The sequence below is a fragment of the Apus apus genome, chromosome Z, assembly GCF_020740795.1.
Source record: "Apus apus isolate bApuApu2 chromosome Z, bApuApu2.pri.cur, whole genome shotgun sequence".
NCBI lineage: Eukaryota > Metazoa > Chordata > Aves > Apodiformes > Apodidae > Apus > Apus apus.
The window spans coordinates 44,108,415-44,134,182 of NC_067312.1; the positions used below are offsets into that span (position 1 = coordinate 44,108,415).

Below are 25,768 nucleotides of genomic sequence, written 5' to 3' on the forward strand. Positions count from 1 at the left end.
CAATTCTGTAATAATAAATTCTTAATTTTTTTTTTAAAGATATAAATACTTTGTTGCAGATTTCACATGAAATTTCACATCATATCAGGGTATTCATGTGGTCTAGACATCACTGGGGAGAGATCACAGAATGTAATATAAAAACATTGTCTAAAATTAATAGGTTGCCAGGATGACCTCCTTCTTCCAGGAGATCTGCAAAGCAACACCTGAGATACCTGTAAAGTGTTGAGACCACAGTCTTCTGCTGACTGGACACAGAGTAGATAGGAATTTGCTACTAGCTCCATCATAGTTGGTACAGCATTTCTGAGTTTAGAAAGTAGGCTTTTTCTTTTAGATTGAGTTGCCTATGTTCACCTTCTGCTGATAGCGAGACAGAAACTGAGCTAGATTAAAGGTTTCTAGAATAATGGATTTTTCTTATGAAAAACCTACATTCAACTACATTAAAAATTCTTGTTCTAGTGTGCACAGAAATCTACTCACTCTCCCTCAAAGTTTTCAAAAGCTCTAAAAAGAAATACAGCAGTATATACTCACTAAGGTGCTGGAAAGCTTCACTTGTGCAACACTAGTACTTCTATCACATCTCAGAAGATTGCAGAGGGAAGCATTAAATTCTACTCCTCAACTGACTCACTCAAGGCTGAACTAAAAGTATTTTTGTCTGAACTACTCATGTAACTATTTTTTCAAGCAAAGTAATTCTTGTTGCCTAAGACGTGCCTAAGAGGATGCTGGCTAAAGGAAAAGGGAAGAAGGGTCAGGTTTTTTTCTGAAACCAAAGTAACTTGCTTAGTGTCTCTACAGCAACTTGAAACACATTGAGGTTTTTCATGACATGTGGGCATTTTCTAAGCATGCTGATTTCCTGTTCTGACTGGGCAGTGAAGAGCAACAGGTTCTGCTAAAAAAAAGAATTAGTTTTGTCTTCCTCTTACTTGATCTTAGCAAAGAAGACTTGAAAAAATACTTACAGAATTGAGGACATTGTTTCTGAAACACAAATGAATGTCATTTAATTGCACTTGGATTTCTGTTCAGAGTACAGCACAAATAAGACTATAAAAATGCAATGGATTTTTTTTTTCCCACTAACAAATGTCCCTCATGTTTCACATGAGGAAACGGTGTCTCCATTACAACTAACTCCAGTGAAACAGATTCTCACTTGCGAGAGTTGTTGCTATCATAAGAGGCATCATAAACATTTATTGAGAGCACATACATCAATGGGAGAAGAGAGTCCTGATTTTTAAGGACAGTGGCACAGATCCAAATAGCCCATCAACATCTAGTGTTTAGGCAGAATGCACATTAGTAACCTTGTAGTCACATTTCTGAGCTCTTCCTTCCCCAACCCCAACAGCTACAAAACTCTGAAGACACCTGCAGTTCACAGTCATGACAACTTCTGACAGTTCTTTCACTGTACATACAAAAAAATCTCCATTCTAACACTTATGTTTGACCAGTGTCCGGAAGAAGCCCTGTTCTCTTGGGGTTATGGTCCTGGTGTTTTTTAAAATGTAGCCAGTCAACTCCAGCACAATTTGGATCCCTACAAAACACAGCAACAGGAGGTACTACTATCTTCCAAAACATTTCTGAGCAGTAGTAGAATCAAGAACATTGAAGCAACAACCAAACGGTGGCCTAAATCTTAGTTTTGGCAGCCAGAATCCATATCCGTCCGAAAAGCATTCTTACAGCCTCTACCACTCAAACAAAAAATTTTTACTGTCAGTGGTGACAAGGATTGTCACAGGCCATGTTTCACAACTTCTTTTTGTTTTTGTAGACTGATAATGGCTGTCTAGGTTAAGTTAAGAATTCAGAAATTCAGCTAGGTACACAGTAGCCATTACCTGAAGAGTTACCATAAAAAATTGAATCAAAAAGCAAGGCTGCTCAAAATGAAAGGCTATGAACTGAAACTTCTTTATATGGAAATCAAGGTTTTCACACCTTTTTGATGGTGCTGCATGAACTACTCAGGGTCATCACATCAGGTTTGGATTCTCTCTTCATAAACAGAACTTTCTTTGAAAAGCAACAATTTTCAGACTGTTAAGACAAAAATTCCTACATTCCAAATGCATGATCTCTTTTACTGTGCTCTGAAATTACACACAATATTTACTGTTCTTCAGTACAAAATGAAAATAAACAAACAAAAATCTTAATTTTAAACAGCCGTATTTAAATAAAAACAACAAACATTTTTGCAAAGAAGGAAGCCAGCAGTGAAATATCACTTGTTCTTCCATTTCATGCTATTGCAAAGAATTACAGACCTACAGAAAACATAAAGATAATAAATACCTCTAAATAAATGATATCTTCCTTTCATCTGCTTAGATTAATCAGAAACATGAACCACTTCACTGAAAGTAAATTTAAATTCATAGACATATTAGAGATGCACCAAGGTATATAGATTCTCTATGACATACATTTTATTACAAAAATTTTAGAAGAAACTGAGAAACTCAAATTGTTATGTAACACAATGCAAAGAAGGTTTAGTTACTGATTTTAACTTTCATGCAATCTATGTTTGAGTACTTTTTAATGTTTTCATGAATGTAACCCAAATAGCAACCAATAACTCTTTGGCATATCATTGCAGACTGAAATAGCTATCAGTTCTCTCCTTTGGTCAAGTCTCTATTTTTGCTCAGAAGAAAAAAGAACCATGTCCCACTTTTTCTGCATCCAAGTGAAAAGTCAAATGATTCCTTGCTTTCTAAATGAAAAAATTTCTGAGGGTAAAAAAACATTCTGCTATTACATGCCTCATTGTCTGTGCAGAAAAAACAGAAGTCACAGGATTCTATAGCAGAGAAAAATGAAGGAAATGCTTGCTTTAGGAATGCTGTGAAATTATTCCCACTCCTGAATCCAAGGGAGTGTTTGTTCTTGACTTTGCTTTCCCTTCTCAGCAATAACATCTTCCCTGATGCCAGAGATATTGACACTCCCCATCGCTGATCACGCTCCAACTATTCCCTGTTTGTCTGCCCTTATGGCCATCAATCTTGGAATGCTATTAAAAAGATTATTCATTGTCACTTCAAATATCTACAGCACACTGCACATGTTCCAAGTTGCAGGGCAATAAAGAACGAACTTGGTGCCACCTGTAAAAGGATCATACAAAGGAAAAAAACTGATTGACTGCAGTCCTCATTGACATAATTTCTTCTCCCCTGTTCAGTAACACATTCAAAGCTGTTTCAGAAATGTCAGCACACTGCAGATTTCAGAGCTAGCTCAGTCACACACTATTGCTACCTACAATGGAACCTAAAACTTCATGTCCTGATAAGGCCATTGTGGTGTGCTGCACAGTGATGAAACACCTTTGCAAGAAGGATTTCATCACTGTAGCCTATTTTCCTGGTATTGTTTGGCCAGCAAAATATACTGTGCTTCACCAAAACCCTAACAATTAGCTTTGCTGTGTAACTCCACCTGTAATAGAGGATCTTCTCCGTACAGGGTTCACATCTTCTCTTTACATCTTTTATCCACTCTTCTGCTGAAACACACAGCACACAGCTAGCCTTAAGAAGCTACAAACCTGCTGCAGTTGTCTGCAATTGGCACCTAACCATGCACCTCACTGAAGATCAGAAGACTGCTCTCCCAAAGAGCTGTGGGTATCATCCAGGCTGCTATGGAGGGGAATAGAGCATCTCCAGAAACATGGCCATTGTCTGTGGTTTGCCATTTATCATGGAAATTTTTTAGGATCACCTAAGCATAGCACCTGCTTGGCATTTTTAAGGTGAATTTAATAATTAATTAATACCATTGAATTAAGGTAACGTTTAGTAGGATTGCTTTCATCTTGTCTGATGTGAAAAATGTTCAGTTCCATTTATAGATGCAAACATAATACTGATAGATTTTTATGAAGAATACTCTACAAGGTCAGATAAATCACCTGGCTCAGTATGCACTCCTGTAGTGGTAAATTCCTACAGAAAGATAATAAGGTTAAAGTAAACAGACTGCTACAGGTATAGGAAATACATATTTTTGGTCAAAGATAACAAAATTCTCACAGACAACTGCACTTCAAAACTTGTTATTCTGAAATGGTGTTAGCAGTGTTAACTTTGTGACATATAAGGGACAGTTTAGACTAGTCTAAACTAGTTTTGTCCTCTTTAGTATATCTTGTTGTATACTGAGGATATTCTTAGGATACTACAATTATTGTTAGCTTTCCTTTTACACAGCTGTTCACATTTTATGTGAACTATATATGGCTGTGAACACATATAAAAGTTTATAGAGACTAAACTGTTAATTATGAAATGTCCACTCATAATTTCTTTAAAGTTGCATTTTTAAGTTTAACAGTATTTCTGAATATTGCTTATCTCCCTTCAGCTTCAGAATTAATTCTATTTAAATCTGCAGGGAGGCTTATAGAAAATTAAAAAGACACAAGGGTCTACAATAGATACTGAAAATATCAAGTCTGCTAAAAAATAACACTGCCTCACTCAAGCCCATCCCTGTGGTTAAGAAATTACAGCTCAGGGTTTCACTTCTTTGAAGAAAAATTAACTTCCTTTTTTTCCCCCAAAGAGAAGCATTTTGACCACACAGAAACCAATGTATGCAAGAGGTAAACTGGAAAAATTTCAAGTTTTAATAGATGATCAACACCATGACTCAGCTGACATAAAATTGATTTGGTAAAATGTTAAGACAGAAAGCAGTAAGTTTTTAGAAAAAAATGGGTCATTAAAAGAAAGGGTTTCTGATTTATTTCAGTTTACTGCCCCTATGTTTAAAAAGTAGGAAAAGACACTAAAGAAGTCACAGAGCAATTAAAAGGACAGGAGGTATGATAATGCTGTAATGGCAATCTACAACAGCAACAACATTCATTAAAGCGATGAAACCTCACCCATGCTATAGGAAGATTAATCCGTCACAAGGGAAATCTTTGGTGCCATGAACTTATAACAATTTAACAAAATTTATAAAAAATTCTAAACATTTTTTTGTTACAACAGCAACAGAAGCAACTAGGCCAATGACCTTTTAGATGGGATCCCAAGGAACAGGGAGTATGAGGCTGAAAATGTGAAGACAAATGGTGACTTGGGTGAGGGTAACTGTGAAATAGAAAAAACTCAAGGACTGACTGAAGGAAAGAGATTTCAATAATAATATGTCAGTACACTCTAAGTATCAGGTTAAGACCTGATAGGAATTAACTCCTGCAAATAAAGATTTAGAGGAGTTACTGGTTCCTGGCAATTAAGACTGAAACATGGAAAAATACGAAAGTGTGGCTCAAGTGCAGCAAATCACCTAATTGAAAGAGTTGGTACTGAAGAAGCATATAAATACTGCAATCACTCCTGGGGTTTCACTTTGGAGTAACTTTTAAGAAGTCAAAGATAGTTGAGTGCTGAAGGAGACTACGTAGGTAGGCAATGAAATTTCTCTCAGGAATTATACAGCTCTAAGTGATTCTTCTTAGCTGTAACCTTAAGCTTCATTTCTAACCTTATATAAGCACTTATATATGTGAGAGGGAAAAAATGGCTCAGTGAAAATACTGATTTTTTTCCAATGAGGATTTTCCAAAAGCAAAACTTTTTAATTAGAAGATTTTGACTGTCTCTAATTCTCACGAGGTGAAGGCTATTAGTCACTATCCTAAATGACAGATTTGCACTCAGGAAACAAAGACCATGAGTTCAAGTAAACACAGAAAGCAGCAAACACAAAATAGCATTACCAAGGAAAAAATAATGCCTTTCGGTTGCTGAACTGCAAATCAAAGCTGTCCTGGCAAAACTGACAGTTATGGATCCCAATAGCTGTTAACATAGGCAGGTTCTTTGTATTTTTACCACCTTGGTAATTCAGCATACTGGGTCCAGGTGGCCAGATTTTGGCAGCAGGGCAAAGCAGTGCCCTGGGAGGGTCATATCATTAGCAAAGGGCAGAAAAATGCCTGTTAGGTAGCAGTAGTGGGAAAAAACTACCCAACACAGAACAGAAGCAGCAGTCAAATACCAAGGACAAAGTAGGAGGCAGGGAGGAGACATTCTAGGCACTGGAGCATAGAGTTCCCTGCAGCCCCAGGGCCATGTTGGAACCAGTGTCCACACTGAAGCCCTCCAAGTAGGCGCATGTTTCCAGAAGGATATTTCCTTTGTAGAGTCCACATGACAGAGGGAACAGCATGAGGAGGGAGTGGCAAAGAGAAGCTGTTACAGATTGACCGCAAGTCCCTCACCCATCCTCCCTCCTGCTACTTGGTATGGATAAGAGTTTGGTGTGAAGCAGTGAAGCTGAGTCTGTGAAAACTGGGGGTGTGTGAGGGGAAGGTGTTTTTTTATATTTTTGTCTTAGTTTCTTACTTTCCAACTCAAATGAATTGATAATAAATACATTACTTTTGCCCAAGTGGCATCTGTTTTGTCCATGGTAGATGATCTCCTTGTCTTCATATTGACCAATTAACTTTTCCATCCTCTTCCGTTTTCCTCTTCTGCTGCAGAGGGGCAGTGTAACAGCAGCTTGGCAGGACAAGGTAAACCTACCACTGCCACTTAGCACTGGTTATCAGTTATGAAACAAAGTTCAATTAACTTTTCTTGGTATTGAGTTTCTCCAATGCTCCCTTTTGAAACATACCTAGTACTTGATTAAAAAACAATTATCCATGCTTTTGCTAAGGTTTCCCCTCTGTTGTTAAGTGAAAACTTAATCTCAGAGACATCTGCTTAGTAAAGGAATTTTTATATCATGTATATCATGCTAGACTCTGAATGACCCATCTTTTAGGGCATACTCTCATTTGAGATTCATTCAAGGGAACTGTGTAGTAACACTAGTGGGGAAAAGCAATACCACACAATAAAGAACTCACAGAAATTTTCCATTGTTCCTTGATCCAATGAGGATACGGTGTTCTGAATCTTCTCGAGAGATCCTCCCATGGAACCATGGCATCTTCTCATGGGCAGTAGTGGCAATCAACTTCTCCAGCTGAGGCTTTTGACTAATGATAGCCTGTTCAAGAGCATACCCCTAGAGAGTGGTAAAAACACAGCAAGACAGTCAAACTGTCTTCTGCAATAAAAACATGACAGGTAGACTTCCAGTATTGAGTTGCTTTTGGGATATCCAAAATCTGCACATATTTGTTGTATGTGAAGAAAAGATCTGGTTACTATGAAAATAGTAAAACAGAAACTAGTGTATGGTCATTTAAACATCACAAAGCTGGGATTCTTCCTCTACCTCTGAGAAACAAAAGGACAAATAATGGCTTAATTAAGTCCTTAATACATCAGTATTTCAATTGAACATATTTTTATGCTAATAAGACACAAATAAATACACTTAAGTGTCACTCTGAGATGCCGTAACATGCCTCCATATTACACACCCTATGGCAGTTTACTTAAATAAACTGAGCATGCTTTGAATGGTTGCAGTATGTCTATGTTGAAGACATCAATGCAAATTACTGAAAAGCAGGCAGGACAGTGTCAGTTTTAGAGTGAACTATGTTAATATTTCTCGTATAATTTAGACACTTCTAAACCCATCTATAACTTGTCACTTTTGAATTCGGCCCAGAGTTGAGGTCAAAACCCTCTAGCTCCATCAGTTTTCAACTTGAGCTCATCAGCTTCCTTCTATATTGGGCTCAGACTCATCAGAAGAAACTGTAAGCTTCAGCACTTGTAGTAACTATAGTATAAGTTTTAGCTTTTCCAGTTTGGGCACTGCTTCACATATTTTACAGAGCAGAACACTGAGTTATCACCTCATACCAAGCACAACTCCAGGAGTTCACAATGGCAACTCACAGAATCCCAAGGTAGAATAATATTCCTAGTTCAGTCTCTTACACTAGTGTTTCCATGCTAAGACTAGCTTCTTCACAGTCATTCTAAGCAAAAAATCCAGCCTGCCTTCCTCAGTATGGATCATTCCTGCTTGACGCATGCAGTACTGAAGACGTATATGTAGTGCTCTGCAGTTAAGAAACCAAGTTCTGTTTTAGACATACTCTAAATAAGCATCATAGAAACAAGGCCAGCTAAGAGGGCAAGGAGGTAAAACAATGTTATTATGCCTGCTTGCACATCAGTACCTAAAAATTCAAAATCAAAAGAAATCAAATAAACTACTTCTGTGTCCTCTTCATTACAGATACAAAACTTTGGTGCATGGGGATGTCTGATGATGCAGGTTAGTATGGTGGTAGATTAATGCTGTGCTAGTCTAAGACACCATCAAAGTCCGAAGTTTTGCCTAATTTCTGTAAAACTAAACTTACAGCCAAGTTACTGCATGTATTGGGGAAAAAACCCCATTGCTCAAAACTCAAAGAGCTAGGACTCCACTACACAGCAGCAGCAACAGCTGGAAACAAACAGGGCGATTTCTTTTTCTTTGGAATCAAAGACCACTTAATGGCAAAATCAGGCTGGATTTACCTGCAAATTCCAAGTTTGTTTGACATACTCTCTTATGAGGTTCTCTTTTAAATCTTCAAAGGGTCCTGTTTTGGGTTCAACACCTGGTGGTCTGTTGAAAGGTTTCCTCAGTAGACAGACAAGACCATCTGCTTCCTCTGAGTGATAGTTAATGAGTTCAGCAGGACTGGCATGGGACTTGCCTCCTGCAATAGCATATGAGCCACTCAGCTCCCTCTCAATTGTATAATGATGAACCTTCCTTCCATGGGCCAAGGATAAGGCAAAGCCTCCCAGGTAATTCCGGCTTTGACGGAGCAAGTATAGACCATCACTCAGTCCTCCTTGCATCAGATACTCCTCAGCTTCTTCACGTGTAATATTTCCAAAGAAGTATGGCAAATGGTTAGCAAGGTTCACTGTGTTGGAAGCCATGTTTGTTTGCTTTTTCTCCAAGTAGCAAACTTAGTATTCTATATCTGAAAAACAAAGACAGAGACATGAGTATCAGTTGAAATAAAAAGAGGATAAACAGTAACATGGTAGTTCACATGTGGGATGTTGGTAATGCATTTTAAAAAAGATTTCAGGATGAAGATCACATTTTTATTTTTATCTTGTTGAAATCTGTCTTTCTATATTCCAATATTAAGTTTTTCCCTGCAATATAGTAATACAAGATTCCTATAACTTCACATTTGTTTTAACTCTTTCCGTCTCTGCTCCTTTGCCTAGCTATGTGAAGGTCCTGAGATTTTCACTTGTCTGAATGCCTCAATGCAACCCTTCATACTAGCCTTCTGGTGTTTCCCAATAGAAGGAAATAACTGTTTCATTCCTGTTCTGTACCATTATAATTTTGCTTCTAATAGAAGTTTATGCCAGTATGCAGGCTGAGTATGGACAGAAGTCCTGTTTAAAATAGTTAAAATTCCTTTCCACAGAGATTTACCAAAAAAAATGTTAATGGGAAAAAAGTGATATATTTTTGAACAGTTTCACTTCAAACAGCTTATATTTAAATAATATGAAGGTATAGTACCAATAAAGACAGAGAAGATCATCAAGTTCAGCATCTCTGAAGAGCAGTGAATATAACATGAACAGCTTCAATTACTTTATTCTTAACTATAAAAATTACATCTTCTATATATTTAATATATAACATCCATATAAGAGGTATTCTTATCTGTTAATATATATTAAAAAAATATGCATAAGAACTCTACGGAACTACATCTACAGGGATACTGTTCTTGTGTCCTGTCTTCCCTGAGTTATCTCAGACTCTAACCTACACTGTCAGCAGAGAAATTTCTTTTCATCAAACCCCATGGCAAACTTACACTGCATGGACTACTAAATACTGTGCTGGAATTAGCTACCTCTTTCAAGTTAGTGAAGAGACACGTAAGAATTTGGTTTATTATTCGTATTAGTGACATTTAAATGACTGTCTAATGGATACTGGGAAGAATAAGCTTATAACATTTAAGTGGATAGAAAGTAAATCTATTGACACCAACAAGACCTGTATTCGGCTTGCACGAGTGTTTGCAAACTCTTTTTTGTCAGATGAAGTGGTCCACAACTGCAGTTACTTATGTAATCACAAGTTCACCAGTCAAGCCATTCATTGCTTCCTGCAGAATTGAGAGTTTTTCATATCCCTTCCACAAATGTTTCCCTAATCTCATCACTGTTTAATCAGGACTAGCAACATACTATTATATCTACAGTTAATGGGGCATAAGAAGGAAGGAACTCCATTTAGGAACAGCCCAACACCTTTCAGTCTAGAAAGAAAAAAAACCAAAACACCCGGGCATCTGTAAAATAACTTCGTCATCTGAAAAATTACTGTCAGAGAACACATGAAATGATGAATAAAATAGCAGTATATGCTTATGTTTATATTATTGTGTGTGTTAGACTAAACTTTTCCTTAGGAAATATCTCACAACTTCATTGCCAAAGTTTTTATTTCCTTGTATTTTAAGTTCAGTTGAGATAGCCTGATATTGAAGCATAGCTTGATACAGTCTGATACTTCCAAGCACACAAAATAGGTGACAGCTTTTGTTATCCACCGTGTACTATGCAGATTTTAGGCTAACTTGGCAACACTGGAAGTATAGCAAAGGAAAAACACTTGTTTCTTTGTATTTACAAGATCACTGTATACCTTGTATTCTTTTTTTCATAAATATATAAACTGTATAGATACTAAGTATCTATAACCCATGAGCATTAACCTACAAAATACTGCTACCTGTGCTTTATTCAGGTTACTGCAGCTGTTTTTTCCCCACATTCCATCACCTTGCCTAAAAGTGCACAAAAAGACCAGAAGTTCATTTCCTGTTTCTATGGCTGTGCAATAAAAACAATGTGCCCTTCACAGTTAAATAAATGGCAGGAAACCATGCAGCACTAAATAATTCAAGTTGCATGTTAAAGGGTTTAACAGACCTCTCAACTTTCAGCTGATCAAAGCATGCAACTGAGTTTAAATGACCACAAGTGGACAGGACTTCATGGGAGACCCATGTAAGAAGGAAAGGTCCATAGTGCAAAGTTGCAACTGAGTAACGGAAAACTTAACCTAGGGCCTTTTAGCACGTGGTGCTTCTGGCTGAAATCTTCCCTGGCAGCTCTGCAGCAGGCAGAGCTGTGGTGTGCCTACTGCTTAGTTCAGACATGGCCCATCAGCGGACCACAGCTGATGTGCTGCCTCTTGCTGTTGGGTCAAGCAACAGTAAAGAAATACCTGTGCTGCCCTGCAAGTATGCGAAGCAGGGAAGGGAACAAAGAAGTAAAATGAACAACGTTCACAGAATATACAAAACTAGATAGGACACAGTGAAGACTGACCACATATTGAAGAGATCTTTTTGGTCTTCTCCCACTTTCCCAAAGAAGGAGACATCAGAGCTGCAAAACTACTGCAGCCCTACAAAACAGAACTGTGCAGCATGTCAATACTCTTGCAGTTTGCAAAGGTTACTGGTTTAAGATCATGTACCATGCTCATGTTAATCTTTTTGGCTTTTCTATTAATGAAATTTCCCTCTACTTTCCCATTTAAATGTCTCAGTTCTGAGAACCACAGAATCACAGAATTGTCAGAGTTAGAAGGGACCTCTAGAGATCATCTAGTCCAACTTCCCCAGTAAAGCAGGATTGGCTACAGCACATTACTCAGGACTCCATCCAGGTGGGTTTTGAATATCTCCAGAGAAAGAGACTCCACAACCTCCCTGGGCAGCCTGTTCCAGTGCTCCATCACCTCACAGAAAAGAAGTTTCTCCTCATGTTGGGGTGGAACTTCCTGTGCTCTAGCTTCCATCCATTGCCTCTTGTCCTATCACAGGACATGACTGAAAAGAGATTGGCCCCTCCTTCTTGACATCCACCCTTCACATATTTATAGACATTAATAAGATCCCCTCTCGGTCTTTTTTTCTCTAGACTAAACAGCCAGGTCTCTCAATCTTTCCTCATAAGGCAGGTGTTCCAGTCTCTTAATCATCCTCGTAGCCCTCCATTGGACTCTTTCAAGTAAATCTCTGTCCCTCTTGAACTGGGGAGCCCAAAAGTGGACACAATGCTCCAGATGTGGTCTCACTAGGCCAGAGTAGAGGGCGAGAAGAACCTCCCTCAGTCTGCTGGACACACTCTTCTTAATGGACTCCAGGATACCACTGGCCTTTTTGGCAAATAGGGCACATTGCTGTTCCACGGATAACTTGGTGTCTAACAGGACTCCAAGGTCCTTTTCCATGGAGCTGCTTTCTAGCAGGTCAGCTCCTAATCTGTACTGATGCATGTTACTCCTCCCCAGGTGCAGGACTCTACACTTACCCTTGTTGAACCTCATTAGGTTCCTCTTTGCCCAGCCCTCCAGTCTGTCCAAATCTTGCTTAATGGCCACACAGCCTTTTGAAGAATCAGCCAATCCTTCAAGTTCCATATCATCAGCAAACTTTCTGAGGATACACTCTCCTCTCACCCAGGTTGTCGATAAAGATGTTGAACAGGACTGGACCCAGCACTGATCCCTGGGTAACTCCAATAGTTACATGTCTCCAGCTGGACTCTGCACCATTACAGAATCACAGAATCACTCCCATTTTCCAGGGGACTGGGTGTCTATAGAATAACCCATTTGACTGCTAAAGACTGAGACAAAGAAAGCATTTAGCACCTCAGCCTTTTCCTCATCCTTTGTCAAGTGATCACTGATCATCACCCTCTGGGCTGTATTGTTTAGCAAGTTCTCAGTCCATCTCACTGTCCACTCTTCTAGTCCACACTTCCTGATCTTGCTTAAAAAGATGTTATAGATAGCCATCCATGACAACATTCTAGTCAGGGGAGCTGTCCCACCATGTCTCAATAACTGCAATTATATCATAGCCCTGTGACTTAACACAGATCTTCAACTCCTTCTGTTTATTGTCTACATTGTGTGCATTGATGTCTAAGCATTTCAGAGAGGGAGCACTTAGTTTTCACTCTTGAGGGGTGGTAGGTCTTCTGATTCTTAAAACTGGTAGCACACTACCTCACAAATGCTGGACTACTACAACCAGAGGCCACACTAGCATGTCCACTTACATCCCCCTCACCTTTCAAACCTAAAGCCCTGTCAATCAGACTAGCCCCAGCAACCTCTGGCGCAAAGACCCTCTTTGAGAAAGATGTTTCCCATGAGGTGCCAGCAAGCCTGGTGCTGTATAGGCCACCCCATTGTCAAAAAAGCCAAAATTGTTGCAGTGACACCAGCTACAAAGCCATGTATTAACAGACTGTGTTTGTCTGTTCATTTCAGTGTCATTGCCTGCAACTGGAAGAAGAGAAGGAAAGATAACCTGTGTCCCAGAATCCCTCACCACCCGTCCCAGTGCTCTGAAGTCTCTTTGATTGTTCTTAGACTGCAAGTCTCAGCTTGCTCTCCTCCAACATGGAAGATCAATAGTGGGTAATAATCTACGGACCATACCAAACAAGGAAGTTTCCTCATTTCCTGTACTCATGGAGGAACATGGTGGAGCACCATCTGAAGGTGCCTGGAGGGGCAAATTTCGACCTGCAGGCCATGGACCTGGAGCTGCAGCCAGGGAGGACCCTGAGAAAGGAGAGGTGTCTTGTTCCCAAAGCAGCCTGTGTCTCTGTGTGAAGCCCATGCTGCAGAAGTCTGCTCCTGAGACTGCACCTCGTGGGAAGGACTCGTGATGGAGAGGTTTGTGAAGGACTCTCTTCTGTGGGAGGTATCCTGTTGAGAAGCAGGGAAGGACTGTAACAAATCCTCTTGAGGAGGAAGGAGTGGCAGGAACCACCAGCCTGTGAACTGACTCTAAACCCCATCCCCTGTCCCCCTGTGCCACTGGGGAGAAGGAGGGACAGAAATCAGGAACAAAGTGATTTGGGCCCGGGAAGAAGGGAGGGGTGGGGTAACGTATGTAAGCACTGCTCTTTGTGGTGTATGTGCAATAAATTATGTTAAGTGATAAATTAAATTGGTATTTTTACCCCAAGTTGAGTCTGTTTTCCCCATGACCATTATTGATGAGTGAGAAACCCTCCTTTGTCTTTGTCTCAACCCATGACTTTCGATAGTTGGCCTTCGTCCCACCCTTCCCACAGTGTGTGTGTGGGTGGGAGAGGGGTGAGTGAGCAGCCATGTGGCTGGTTCTTCGTTATTGGTTAGGCCCAAATCACAGTATTTAACACACTATGAGGAAACAGTAGATATGGTGGGGTCTTGAGTGGTAAATATTAGGTGTCTGTGCTCGGTCTGTATTTAGACAGCTTGGATACCTGTTGACTCTGTGAGCAGCAGTCACGGGCAATACACACGCCACTATCTTCAGTTTCAGAAGAGATTTCATTCCAGCACAGACAAGGACTCAGCTTCAGTTACTTGCATAGTTGCAGAATCAAATTGCTTATGAGATTCTGTAACTGCCCAGAATGTTTGTTTAAGAAGTCATTATTCTTTGGTAACCTTCAGGCACAAGAAAACAAGTCACATGTCTTCTCTAAGGTGCTGGATGCTCTAAGCTAAGGCATCATAAGGACTTCTTTAATTTTGACATGAAGACCCAATAATGCATTTTTGGTACAAAATACACCTCTTTAAGGAGATTAAAGTTTGCCTCATAGAAGCTTTGACTAATGCTTTGAACGAAAAAGCAGTAAAAGAGGCTGTTCCAGGCTCAAGACTACTTCCTTTGATTTTGATTACTATACCTACAGACTGACCTCTCAAAAGACAACAACAAACATAACTACAGCCATTTCAGCTCCTATCAAGATGTTGTGTGTGCATCTCACCCGGGCCAAAATGTGAGAGACAAAGTTTAACACTTTGTATGTTTAGTCATGCTGCTTATGCCCTAAATTTGAAATATTTACATCACATTGTAATGACAACAATGTAATGGCCATCTTTGGATTCCTCCATTCACCTGGCTGATTGGGAAATTTATCTGATGGTATCCAAGAGGACAGAAACTCTTGGGCATGCTGCATGCCTATTTCTAAAACCTAGAGTACAGGCAAATGTTCTATTAAAAAAAAAAAAAGTCAAGGAAAAAAAAAATTTTTTTTTTTTAAAGGATGTTTCTGTACTACACCCAATGCCTTAGAAATTTTGTTTATTTTTACCAGTTTATAGTTCCTAAAACAAAGAGGAAAAAAAATTCCTCTGCAGTTTAGGTGAAACAGTAGTGGCAGTGATAAGGGACTATCCCTTAATACTACAGAATGTAAAAAGGAGAAGTTCAAAGTTCAAATTAATAAGATTTTTTTTTTTAATTTAAAAATATGAAGAAGATTTATCAATTATCACTCAAAGAACAGCAGCAGGATCTTTATGATCTCTTAGGTTTCACAAGGAATTTATTTATAACTATTTTAAACTGATGTTTATGGATTTCAGGGAAGGTTTCTCCATCTTGTCTAATACATGAAGAATACTCAGTGTGTGGCAGCATTAGGAAATGTTTGGACTGATGTAGTGTCCCATGGACAAGCAAGGAGCCAAATATACACACAGGAATCTAGGTAATAGTTAAAAACTTCTGGACTAATTTGGAAGAATTTCTGAATTTAAGATGGCTGTTCTCTTTGATTGGACTTTCAAACTCTTGCCTTCCTTTTGGGAGTTCAATACCCTTCTAGAATCAGTAACAGAGAAGAAAATATACTTGAATTTATACTTTTCCTATGAATTCCTCCATGGGACAAATAACGTTGAGCTTGTCAAGTCAGCACAGTTACAAATGTGAGGCTGTAAGATGGAGATTAAGTCCCCAAAGGGCTGAATCTAAGGCTTTACCCTTAAGAAGGCTGAAGGAAGTGCAGCTGGTTACCTGAGAGATGCATTTGAGCATAACAGTAAAAGAGTGTCTAAACTGTAACTCTCCCCATGGACATTAAATCTGACTTTTAAGGAAGCTGAAACTGCAAGCAAATATTATGGTTATCTTACATAAAAGAAAAAAAACTCAACAGCCTATGCAAATAGATACGAAAATAAGGTAGACACTTCCACCCAGGTAGCTTCCTCATCAGTGCTCCAGACATAATGCAAGACTTTAGTATCTTACACATTTTATGCGGACAGAGAAGCAGAACATTCTTACAAAACAGAGGAGCAAAACAAAGAAAAAGTCCCCTGAAATGCATTAGGAATAACCTGTGCTGACAATACTGTTGCTTCTCTTACAAAACCTTAGCTTGCTTCTCTTTCATCTCTTACACTTATGCAAGGGTAAAGATAGAAGAATTGTTTTATTGGAAGGTTTGCATAGCAATGAGAACTGTGCTAGTGAGGTACCAATCTCCACTGTAACATAAAAAAAAATTATAAACAGGACTGTGAATCTTTCTACAAAGACCAGATACTTGGAAGGAGACTTAGGGACAGCTGAGGACTGAAGCGTGACAGAAGATCAAAAGCCATGTAGTACCAAAACAGTGTTGTGAATAAGCTCTTTTTTTTTCCCCCTTCCCTTGTCTTTCACAATAGCTTAAAGTCTAAAGCAAGTATCTTTTGCATGCAGAAAGACCTAAGAAAGGCTCACTAGACAACACAGAATGAAGCAATTTTTTCTAGCACAGGGTGCTAAGCACCCATCCTGTAACTTCAATAGTTTTGTGATCATACACAGAAAAAAATAAATAAATTAGAAAAATGCATTTTTTTCTAAAATTCTTGTTTAATTAGGGTTACTGGCATACGGCTGTGTGCCCCTGTGAACAGCACTAACATTTTTCATTCTAAGATTCTTTTCCACATCTCCACCTTATGCAACACATCTAAAAGCTGAAAGGAATTAAGCATAAATAGAACTAGAAAATATGATTGATGGTCACTTTACATAGTATATAAAATATTTTTGTACTTCCAGGGTTTAGCATAATCTTAATGGTATCCTCCAAACTCATGTGAATTTTGACATAAATACCTTCAAGGTATTATAAAAATCCATTCTTACTGCCTCACATTTAAAGCAGATATTAACATTTTAATAGTATTGTCACAACTAAAATGATTTTAACAATTGTTCTGTTCTCATTTCTTCATGTTTGAAATTGCCTTCCAGTCTGTCTAGGCAGCTGAATGGTGGTCTTTATTGTATTTGTTAGATTACCTTTAAATATCTTCTTTACCTTCATTCATAGACATGAATATTTCATTTTTATCCAAACCTTAAGAGAGTAATTTTTATGACAAAATTATGCAGAAATAAAAGAAGAACACAATAAATGTTTAAGTGTTTAGGGAAGGAAATTAAGCAGAATACCATTTTCTCAAGTCATTCAATGAAACTAGAGTTTGATTGGGACAATGGGGTGAACTTTCTGACTTACTAAAAAAACCCTGAAACTTTACTTAATTCAACTGGTAACACTTATGATTTTTATAACTTCTGTAGACAATGACATGTCTGAAGAATATCAGACTCATCATACTCAAAGAGATGTGTGTAGTACTGTCTCAAAGGGAAAACTGACATACATGGGATCACCAACACGTTCCTTCCACTAAGCTGATCTTCCTCAGGAAGTGCCCTGGCTGTGTATTAATGACTAAAGCAGTACATCTCAACCTCCATCTACTGCATCTCTAACCAGCTTACAGCCCACAGAAACCTTTCCATCACTGACGTTTGGGTCTCCTTCTCCATGTGTTCTTTCCAGCTTCTCCATGAGATGTTTTCCTCATGCAATCAAACGCCTATCTCTGACTTCTGCATCCTTTCACTGGCAATCTAAGCATTATGCTGCACCGTTTTTTCTCCTGCACTTCAGACTCTAGAACATGCCTTCTTTCATCTGCAAAGGCTTTCCTGTTGTTCCACACACATTCCAGGGCAATGCTGTCAGATACACAAAGCATATCTGTTCATTTTAAAGCAAATTTCACTTTTGTTATTTCTTCAACATTGGTCTCTCTTCTTAGTACTTTTATCAGGCATATCTGTCTTGGGTGCCGAGTTCTGTATTTTACTTTGCAGCAGTTAATTTTCAGAAACATTTTCTTCCTTCCACATATTTCTGATTTCTTGCTATGGTTTTAGAATAACTTCAGTGGTCCTGCTAGGGTTTTTAAACACTGAGACAGAACTGTAGCCTAATTAAAATATTTCTGGAAACAAATAGGCAATGTGGTAGCTTTTCGGCCAGAAGACTTCTGCTGCGGAGTTCACATCCTGGATTTATTAACACCATCAGTGATCTGTGGGATTGTGGAATTCTGAAATTTAGTGGCCTTGCTAGCACCTTTCTCAGCTTAAGAGAAAACAATGTTTGCTCTAGTTCATGTAAGTCCTCAGGTTTCTGGACACATTAGAACAAAAAACTGCCTGCTGAGCAAACCTGGGTTAGGATGCAGTTACAAAAGTCTTAGAGAATCTTAAACTACCTCTACTCCAGGAACTACTGAGCTGAGTTACATAATATATAAAGTTCCTCTCTGGTTTTGTTTCAAGTTTAGTGCCTTTTTAGAGGCATTAAAGGGCATTCAAATACATTAAAGAGTAAAACTCGCTTATATACCACAGAGGCTTTACGTACCTCCTGTGGCTGCACAGAGCGAGCTGTAAATGAACTTGTTTATAAAATGAGTGAAAATATGTGGAGAGTAAAACAAAATATTATCAGCCTACTTGCAAGAAGATAGATGGAACTGCCTACCTTATGGCCTGGTTATTTTCAGGTTCAAAGGTAGAGTGACATTAAGTATGTCAGCATAGCTTGCTTGCAAGTGGAATGTATTCTTATTTTTACAGGAGATTTTTTACAGACACAGTAATGACTAAACTGTTACAGACAAGATGGCACAGTAAAACCAAGACACATCAAACTACGACTAAACTGTCAAAAAAATACTTGCTTTTTTTCTTCCTAAAGTTCACTACCGTCAATTGTTTTTCGTAACTCAGAAAGAAGTTGCCAGACAAAGCAGATCTACCAGAATATTGTACCAAGAACAAAGCTGAGCCAAAATTCTCCTCATTTTCCAAGAAGACAAAACCTGGAATAACTGACCAATTTCCAAATACACACAATAAGAGAAAACTGCAGCCCTGAGCAAAGACCTGGTGATACTGTGGATCTTTATTACCTTGAATATTGAGAAAGACTAGGTTCATTCAGAAGGATCAGGCCCCAAGTGTGGATGCAGGCACAAGCCATACCTTTGTTTCTCATTCCTTTTGTGATTTTTAGCAAAATCTCTGGTAAACAAGACATCTCTCAGAACTAAAGCATGATCAGTCTAGAAGGAAGTTGTTGCTATCAAACAGAAGATGGAAGAAAAATAATACCTCCACCTTGAACACAAAAGACATCCCAGCAGTCTCAAAGTCTAAAAGCCACCACAGGACTAAAACAAAATCCCACGTATTTTGTTAAAATTTGGGATAAATACCACTCTGGTTTTACTAGTGGGCAGACTCAAAAGGTATATTTGCTTTCTGGTTTCAATAAGCATCTTCATTTTAACGTTTTTTTAACTACTTGTTTTGTTGTCACAGGCTGACATTTCCCCCTCTTTGTGCAGCTTTATCTGTCTCTACTTAGTTTCCTGGAGAGAGGACTACAGGGTATAAATGCAGGTAACAATCTGTTTCTCAGCCATAATTATTAGCAACAGCTTACTGCAATTAACTGATTGACAAACCAAAACCATTTGAATCCCAAGTTACTTAGTTCATTTTTCTGAAATGTATTGTTCTATCTCTAGGATCACCAAAACTTGTTGCTGAATAGATGCCTCAATGGTCTGGCCTCATTGTGAGTGAAGCGTGGCAAAACTAGGCAGGTGCCTCTCTCAGACCAAGGTTGTCTATCATGTGCAGCAGTCTGCAGTATCCTGCTTTATATGAAGTAGAGAAACTATTGCAGGAACAAAAGTAACTTCATTCTCCTACAGTAGTCAATTTTCTACAAAACTAATCAAGACTTCTCAGTGCTGCTCTCTAGAGTCTACAAAAAACTGCACCAGATCATTTTATTCTTTGGAAAGGTCCTGGTAGAAGAACATAGTAAGATACAGCATGATTCTGGTATACAGGCACTCATCTCACTAAGAGTTCAAACCCACAGAGGTATAGAATGTTGTGCTATTCTCTGTACAGCATCAATGGTTACATTGCTAACTGGCCCAGTGTTACCTGTTCCTATAGTTATGTATCTACCTATATAGGTACGGCAATGTACCAAAAAGCTGCCTCCAGTTGTTGAAAATTGTCCCTTGTGAGTAAGAGGCAACTGGATTTCACACTAGCAACATCATTCCCTCAATACACCACTGCTTCCCAGTGAACATAGCTCTGCATCCTTCACAGTAAGCAGGCTCCAGTGGGTTTGAGTTCACTCTTCCCTTACTGGATTTTTTCCTATGCTTCTGTGCATAGAGGTTTCTGCAGACAAGACCTTTGTCACGTAAACTGGATTAAGATTGTCACACAGTTTTTCAGCTCATCTGATAGAGCATGAGATATCTTACCAACTGTACATGATGATTAAGGACAGAACAGTCACTCTAAGACTCCTTCAATACCCATTTTGATTCTTGGGTGTCATGCTCTATGGATGATTGGAACTGTTCATAGCAGCACTCTTCCCCATGATACTCATTTTAAACAAATCATCATTTTCAGAAACTTGTATGATGGTCCACTTATTCAAATGATTCCTAATCCCATTATCTGACCTACAAAAATAATCCTTCCTTAAAAATCCTGCTTGCTTTAATAACTTTTGAGCAAAATACTGTGAAATTCATATGTATTACTTGAAATGCAGCATTAAAATGTAACACTGTATGTCAAAGATTACTAGATTGCTGCTTCCTTTACTTACATATCCTGTATTATAGATATTTGGAAATTTTTAACTTGCCAAAAAGCTAGTTTTGTTTTTTGCATAGAGTGAACTTGTTTGCTTGACTGAAGTTAAGAAACTGGGACCGAGTTTCCCAGAGTAGGAGCTTAACCATAAACAACTACTTAGTATACTTAGGTAGTATACTTATACTAGTATACTTACTAGCTTCCTTTATGCTCTCTCCAAGCAAAAAGACAAAAAGTATTTTTCAATTTAAGTTCTCCTGTAACCTAGTTTAAAAGAACTGGGGCATGAAAGAGAGAATTCTTGTTATAGTTGATTTCTAACCTCAGTTTTCCAATCTAGATAAGAAATCAACTTTTCAGGCAACCCTAAAAAAAATAAAGAAAACCAATTTCTAAAAAACATTAAGATATTGTTTTAAACTGGGTTTAATTCCTGTGAAATTGGTAGAGCCAATATTGAAATCAGCACTAGGAATTTTAAAAGCAGAACTACAAACTCAGTGGTCAGCAGTGTCACACATTTTAAGATTTTACCATCCCACGAACACTCTCAGTTACATTGGTTTTAGCTAAGAGACAGTACACTGGCTTCTACTTGTTCTAGAAGCTGTGGTCTCAAAATTTTGTGGTATTCCTTTTCTCTTTCCACTTACTTAATTATTTTATTCGAATGGGAAAAAAAAACCCAGCCAACAAACAAAAACAACCAACCGAAACAAAAAAGCAAAACAAAACAAACAAAAAACCCAAAACAAAACACACAAAAAACCAAACCAAACCAACAAACAAAAACAAACAAAAAAGCCACCACAACACAACCCACACATCCAAAACATAGAGAAAGACTATCCAAGAAGGTAGGGGTCATTTTACTGAATCTGTTGCGTAAGATAAAAATTTTCAAGTATTTATTAAAAAAAAGCCTCCAATTTTTTTCACTTTAATGATGTTAAAATATTTAGGCAATCATATGCCCATTTTCTTTGTTTTTCCTTCTTTCATATTCTACTCTAACATCTCCTGCCTGTGTTTTCACTAGCTACCTCCAACAACAATTGTGATTCTTTTTAATTTCATTTCCATCCTCACCAAGAAGTTGCCTCATGGATTTCCACGGTTGAATTTGCATAGTACAGTGCCACAAGTCCTAGTTCTTTACAAAAGCTTTTAGCACCTCACATCTTACCTCTACTGAATACAGGACTGAAAGATTCCTTGTGTTGCTACCTTGCAATTTGAAAAGAAGATATATTGTTGGACATATTACCCATTCAGAACATCTGGCATTCCATATCTCTTCTGAAGAACAGTATCCCAAAGCAAAATAGGACAAAGCTGGAGAAATGACAAGGTAGTCCTAGATGGTCAAACTAATGCATTCCACCATCAGCTAGTTACAAACTCAGTGATAGTGAATCTGTGCAAACTAATCTGTGTCATTGTCCTGTACACGGGCTATTTAGGTTCTAACACTTGTTCATTTTTTATTAGTCGCTCTGGTACCTCGCACAAAGGTAAGGCTTGCAGCATTTTGCATATTGTGAAGTCTCCTTGGAACGTGAGGATCCTTTTGAGTCGAAATTTTTTTCTTTTTTTCCTTTCTTCCCTTTTTACAACTACATTTAAAGAACCAGCCATTTAGTCATTGTATGTACAAAGAGAGGAAGTTACCTAATTTTAACTCTGGAATGTAAAGACAAATGACAATATTTTATTGTATTTCTTTGAGGCAGGCGATATTTTGTGTCAAACAGTATAAATATTTATCAATTAATCCTTTCCTACAGTAACTCCTGGAATTGTTTATTTTGATGCAAGAGCATACAGGCTTCTTTACATTGCTTGCAATTGCAATGCTGATGGTTCCCTGCCACCCTAACAAGGAATGCAGAAGTCAGTGTCAAAAGGTCTGCTTCTGCTTAATTGTATGCCTCCACATTACCCTGTGTCATGCAATTAAAAGCTCAACAACATCATCTATGTAACCTTGCTGCTGAAACTTTAATTCAAATGAGGAAAATGCAAATATTAACCAATAATTTTATGAACTGATTATTTTTACTATGCCCAAAATACATACTAATAATTGTGTACTGTACTATCCTCCACTACATACAAGAAAAGAGAATGATCCTGCAAAGCCCAGGGCTTCTTTTTCTCACAGGAATAATCAAAGGGCTTAAATTAAACTGCAGAAATTGATATTTCTCTGTAAAACAGTGTGAATATAGGAATGTTTCCCTGTAAATGTGTTTCCAGAAATGGCAGCTGAGACATAAAGTGAGGTAACATCACCTCCTCTCCCAAGACTTTTGTTTTTTGTCAAATACAAGCAAAACTACTGTGAAGTTGGATTGTGAAACTGCTTTCCTGTAATAAAATGGTTAAATTAAAAAGCTGATCCTGAAAATCCTTGCAAGGTGAGAAGTTATGATTCTTATGACCGAACCTTACTACTCATGCTCATGTTCAGCTTTTAAGCAGGCACCTTGAATGGTACAATTACTTTCAACCCAGTGGAGTACCTCACTTAAACACATTTGCCTTCAAGTAAAACTATTATTCACATTTAAAGATAAGTGTTGCATTCTTTGCAATTATGATAGAAAACCAGACAAGTTTCACTCTCCCAGCTGTGTTATCCTATAACTAAACGCATGCAACTGAACGCACATTCTGGCATTGCCTGCCTAATATGCACAAAATAGATCTCGAGGCACTGATTCAAATGTCTATAAAGCTGGAAAACGGAAGACACTACCTAGTATCCTCAGTGTGTTTTGATGAAAACACAATTTCTTACAGTCACATTATTCTAACTAGCAATGACAACTCATTGCTTTCTGCTAAATACTGCGTATTGGAAAATCATCAGGAAGGAAAAAAAGAAGTCTAACTTGCAAACAAATAGTTATGATTGTGAGACCATGACCTTGGAACACAACATACATTTCAGAAGTGACTTTGTCCCACTTCTAAAGCCTCTGGCACAACAGATCCAAAAGGAAGCATGGCAGACTAAGGAAATGCCCCTAAATTTTTTTTTTTTTTTTTTGGTCATCAGTATCTTCAAAGGTGCTTACAGTCATTTGCCATCAGTCTGTAAAGTTCTCTTTTGTGCTCAACATGAGCCGACAGCTGCTTCTAAAAATAAATTCCAGGTTTTTTGTTCCTGCATTTTCAGATAGAATTCTCCTCTTGTATCAGAATCACACCACCATTCACATTTGTGACAGAATGTTAATATTTTTTAACAGAAGCAAATCCAGATCACTTAAGTTACATTTTGCTTGGCATTTTGCAGTTGTTTCAAGTGACTGTGAAAACTGGAGCAATTATTTAACATTTATCTATTTCAGCCATTTCATCCTAAATGATTCCATACACTTCAGTTTAAATTATTTTGTTTTCACAACACTATAATCTTTCTCCCCCACAGGATAACTGACAGAATGTAAAGAACATTCAAACTTCCTTATTTGCGTGTTTATCATTCAATGCAAGGGGTGGCAAAAAAAAAAAAGTTACAGTTCCTCTATGTGGACTACAGTTTATGGCCTCCAAGCCTGTAAAAATACACAGCTTCACATGCTGATACTAGCTCTGCACCGGATGGCAGTGCCCATGGATTAGACTGCAGATTCAACCCAAAGGTTCAGCACTTTTAAGCTCCTGTGGATAAAAAAACATGAGAGAAGCCTAACAGAAAAGAACATTAAATAAATAAATAGATAAATAAATAAAGATCACCTAATTTCCTTAAGAGGAATATTTTTGTTTTAAAATTGAAGTTCTTAATAACATATCATTTAATTTTGCCAGACTGGGATGACATTTGCCACTCTTCTACTGTAGTCAGTGTCATCTCAAAAAAATATTGCTCATCTTTTTCCAAAATAATACTTCAAACTAATCTGACCAACACAAAGTTTATGCAGTACAGTGCTAAAGAAGAAAATTTAATTATGCTGAGAGAATACATGAAACAAAGCACAATGACTCTGTCATCAGGCTCGCAGTATTCAGTTACTTTCAGCACTGCTAGTGATTCACTACAATTGTTTTCTTGGAAACAAAATAGGCAAGTTTGACAAGAAAGAAACACATTATAAAAGACATTTTGTCAAGCATCAAATTTTTGACGTATTATGCACTACTCAGACAAAAGCCCTACTGTTGCTTATACTTTGTTTTTGTTTAAAATTTACCACCCCAATATGTACCAAGAGATAACGAAATCTACTTTTTTTTTTTTTTTTTAAATTTAAGTTCGCGCTGACCTCGTGGTATTTATTTGCAGAAATACTGAATACAGGAAGGTTTCACGCTTGCCCTCAAGCTGGTGGACTGTGGGCGGCCGCCCCGCTCCCTCCCAACACCACTGCCGCCGCTCCCGCCGCCGCTCCCGCCGCCCAGTGCCGCTTCCCCCTTCCCTCGGCTGCCCGTACCGGCTGCCAGTGACCTAGTGGGGCAGGCCGGCTCCCGTTCCTGCAGGTCCTCCCGCACTCCCCAACACCCGCGGACCCTGCGGAACTCGGCGGCCAGCGTCTCCCGCCCCACCTGGCCCTGCCCGATACCGCCTGGAGCAGCGCTGGAGCGAAAGGGCGATGGCGGGGGCGATCCGCCAGCGGGACCCCGCTGTTGACAGCCCAGCGCAGCTACTCACCGCGGCTCACCGCCGCCCGGCGTCTTCTGCTGCTGCTGACGGCTGGGAGGCAGCCCTTGGAAGGGTTGCTCCGCCGAGCCGTGCCGGACCGGGTAGGGTCGAGGTACGGCTGGGAGCTGCGCTGGACACGCTCTTCAGCGTCGCTGATGTACCCGCTTCCTCGTTTTCTCTCGTAGCCGCGGCCACTTCCTCAGAAGGGTGTCGGCGCGCACTCCATCCTCCCCCGCGGGCGCAGCCGCCGTGCCCCCGGCCCT

General features: G+C 38.8%; 1 protein-coding gene across 1 annotated transcript in view; it reads right to left on the reverse strand.

Annotated features, from left to right (window-relative positions):
• SYK (spleen associated tyrosine kinase) overlaps positions 1-25,543 on the reverse strand; it is a 52,742-nt gene extending 27,199 nt beyond the window's left edge. Inside the window, exons 1-3 of the mRNA XM_051642581.1 lie at positions 25,515-25,543; positions 8,499-8,956; positions 6,917-7,077 (exon numbers count right to left, since the gene is read on the reverse strand). Of these exons, the coding sequence (XP_051498541.1) occupies positions 6,917-7,077; positions 8,499-8,912 (575 nt within the window). The 5' untranslated portion in view covers positions 8,913-8,956; positions 25,515-25,543. The remainder of the gene's footprint in view (positions 1-6,916; positions 7,078-8,498; positions 8,957-25,514) is intronic.
• Between the last annotated feature and the right edge of the window lie 225 nt (positions 25,544-25,768).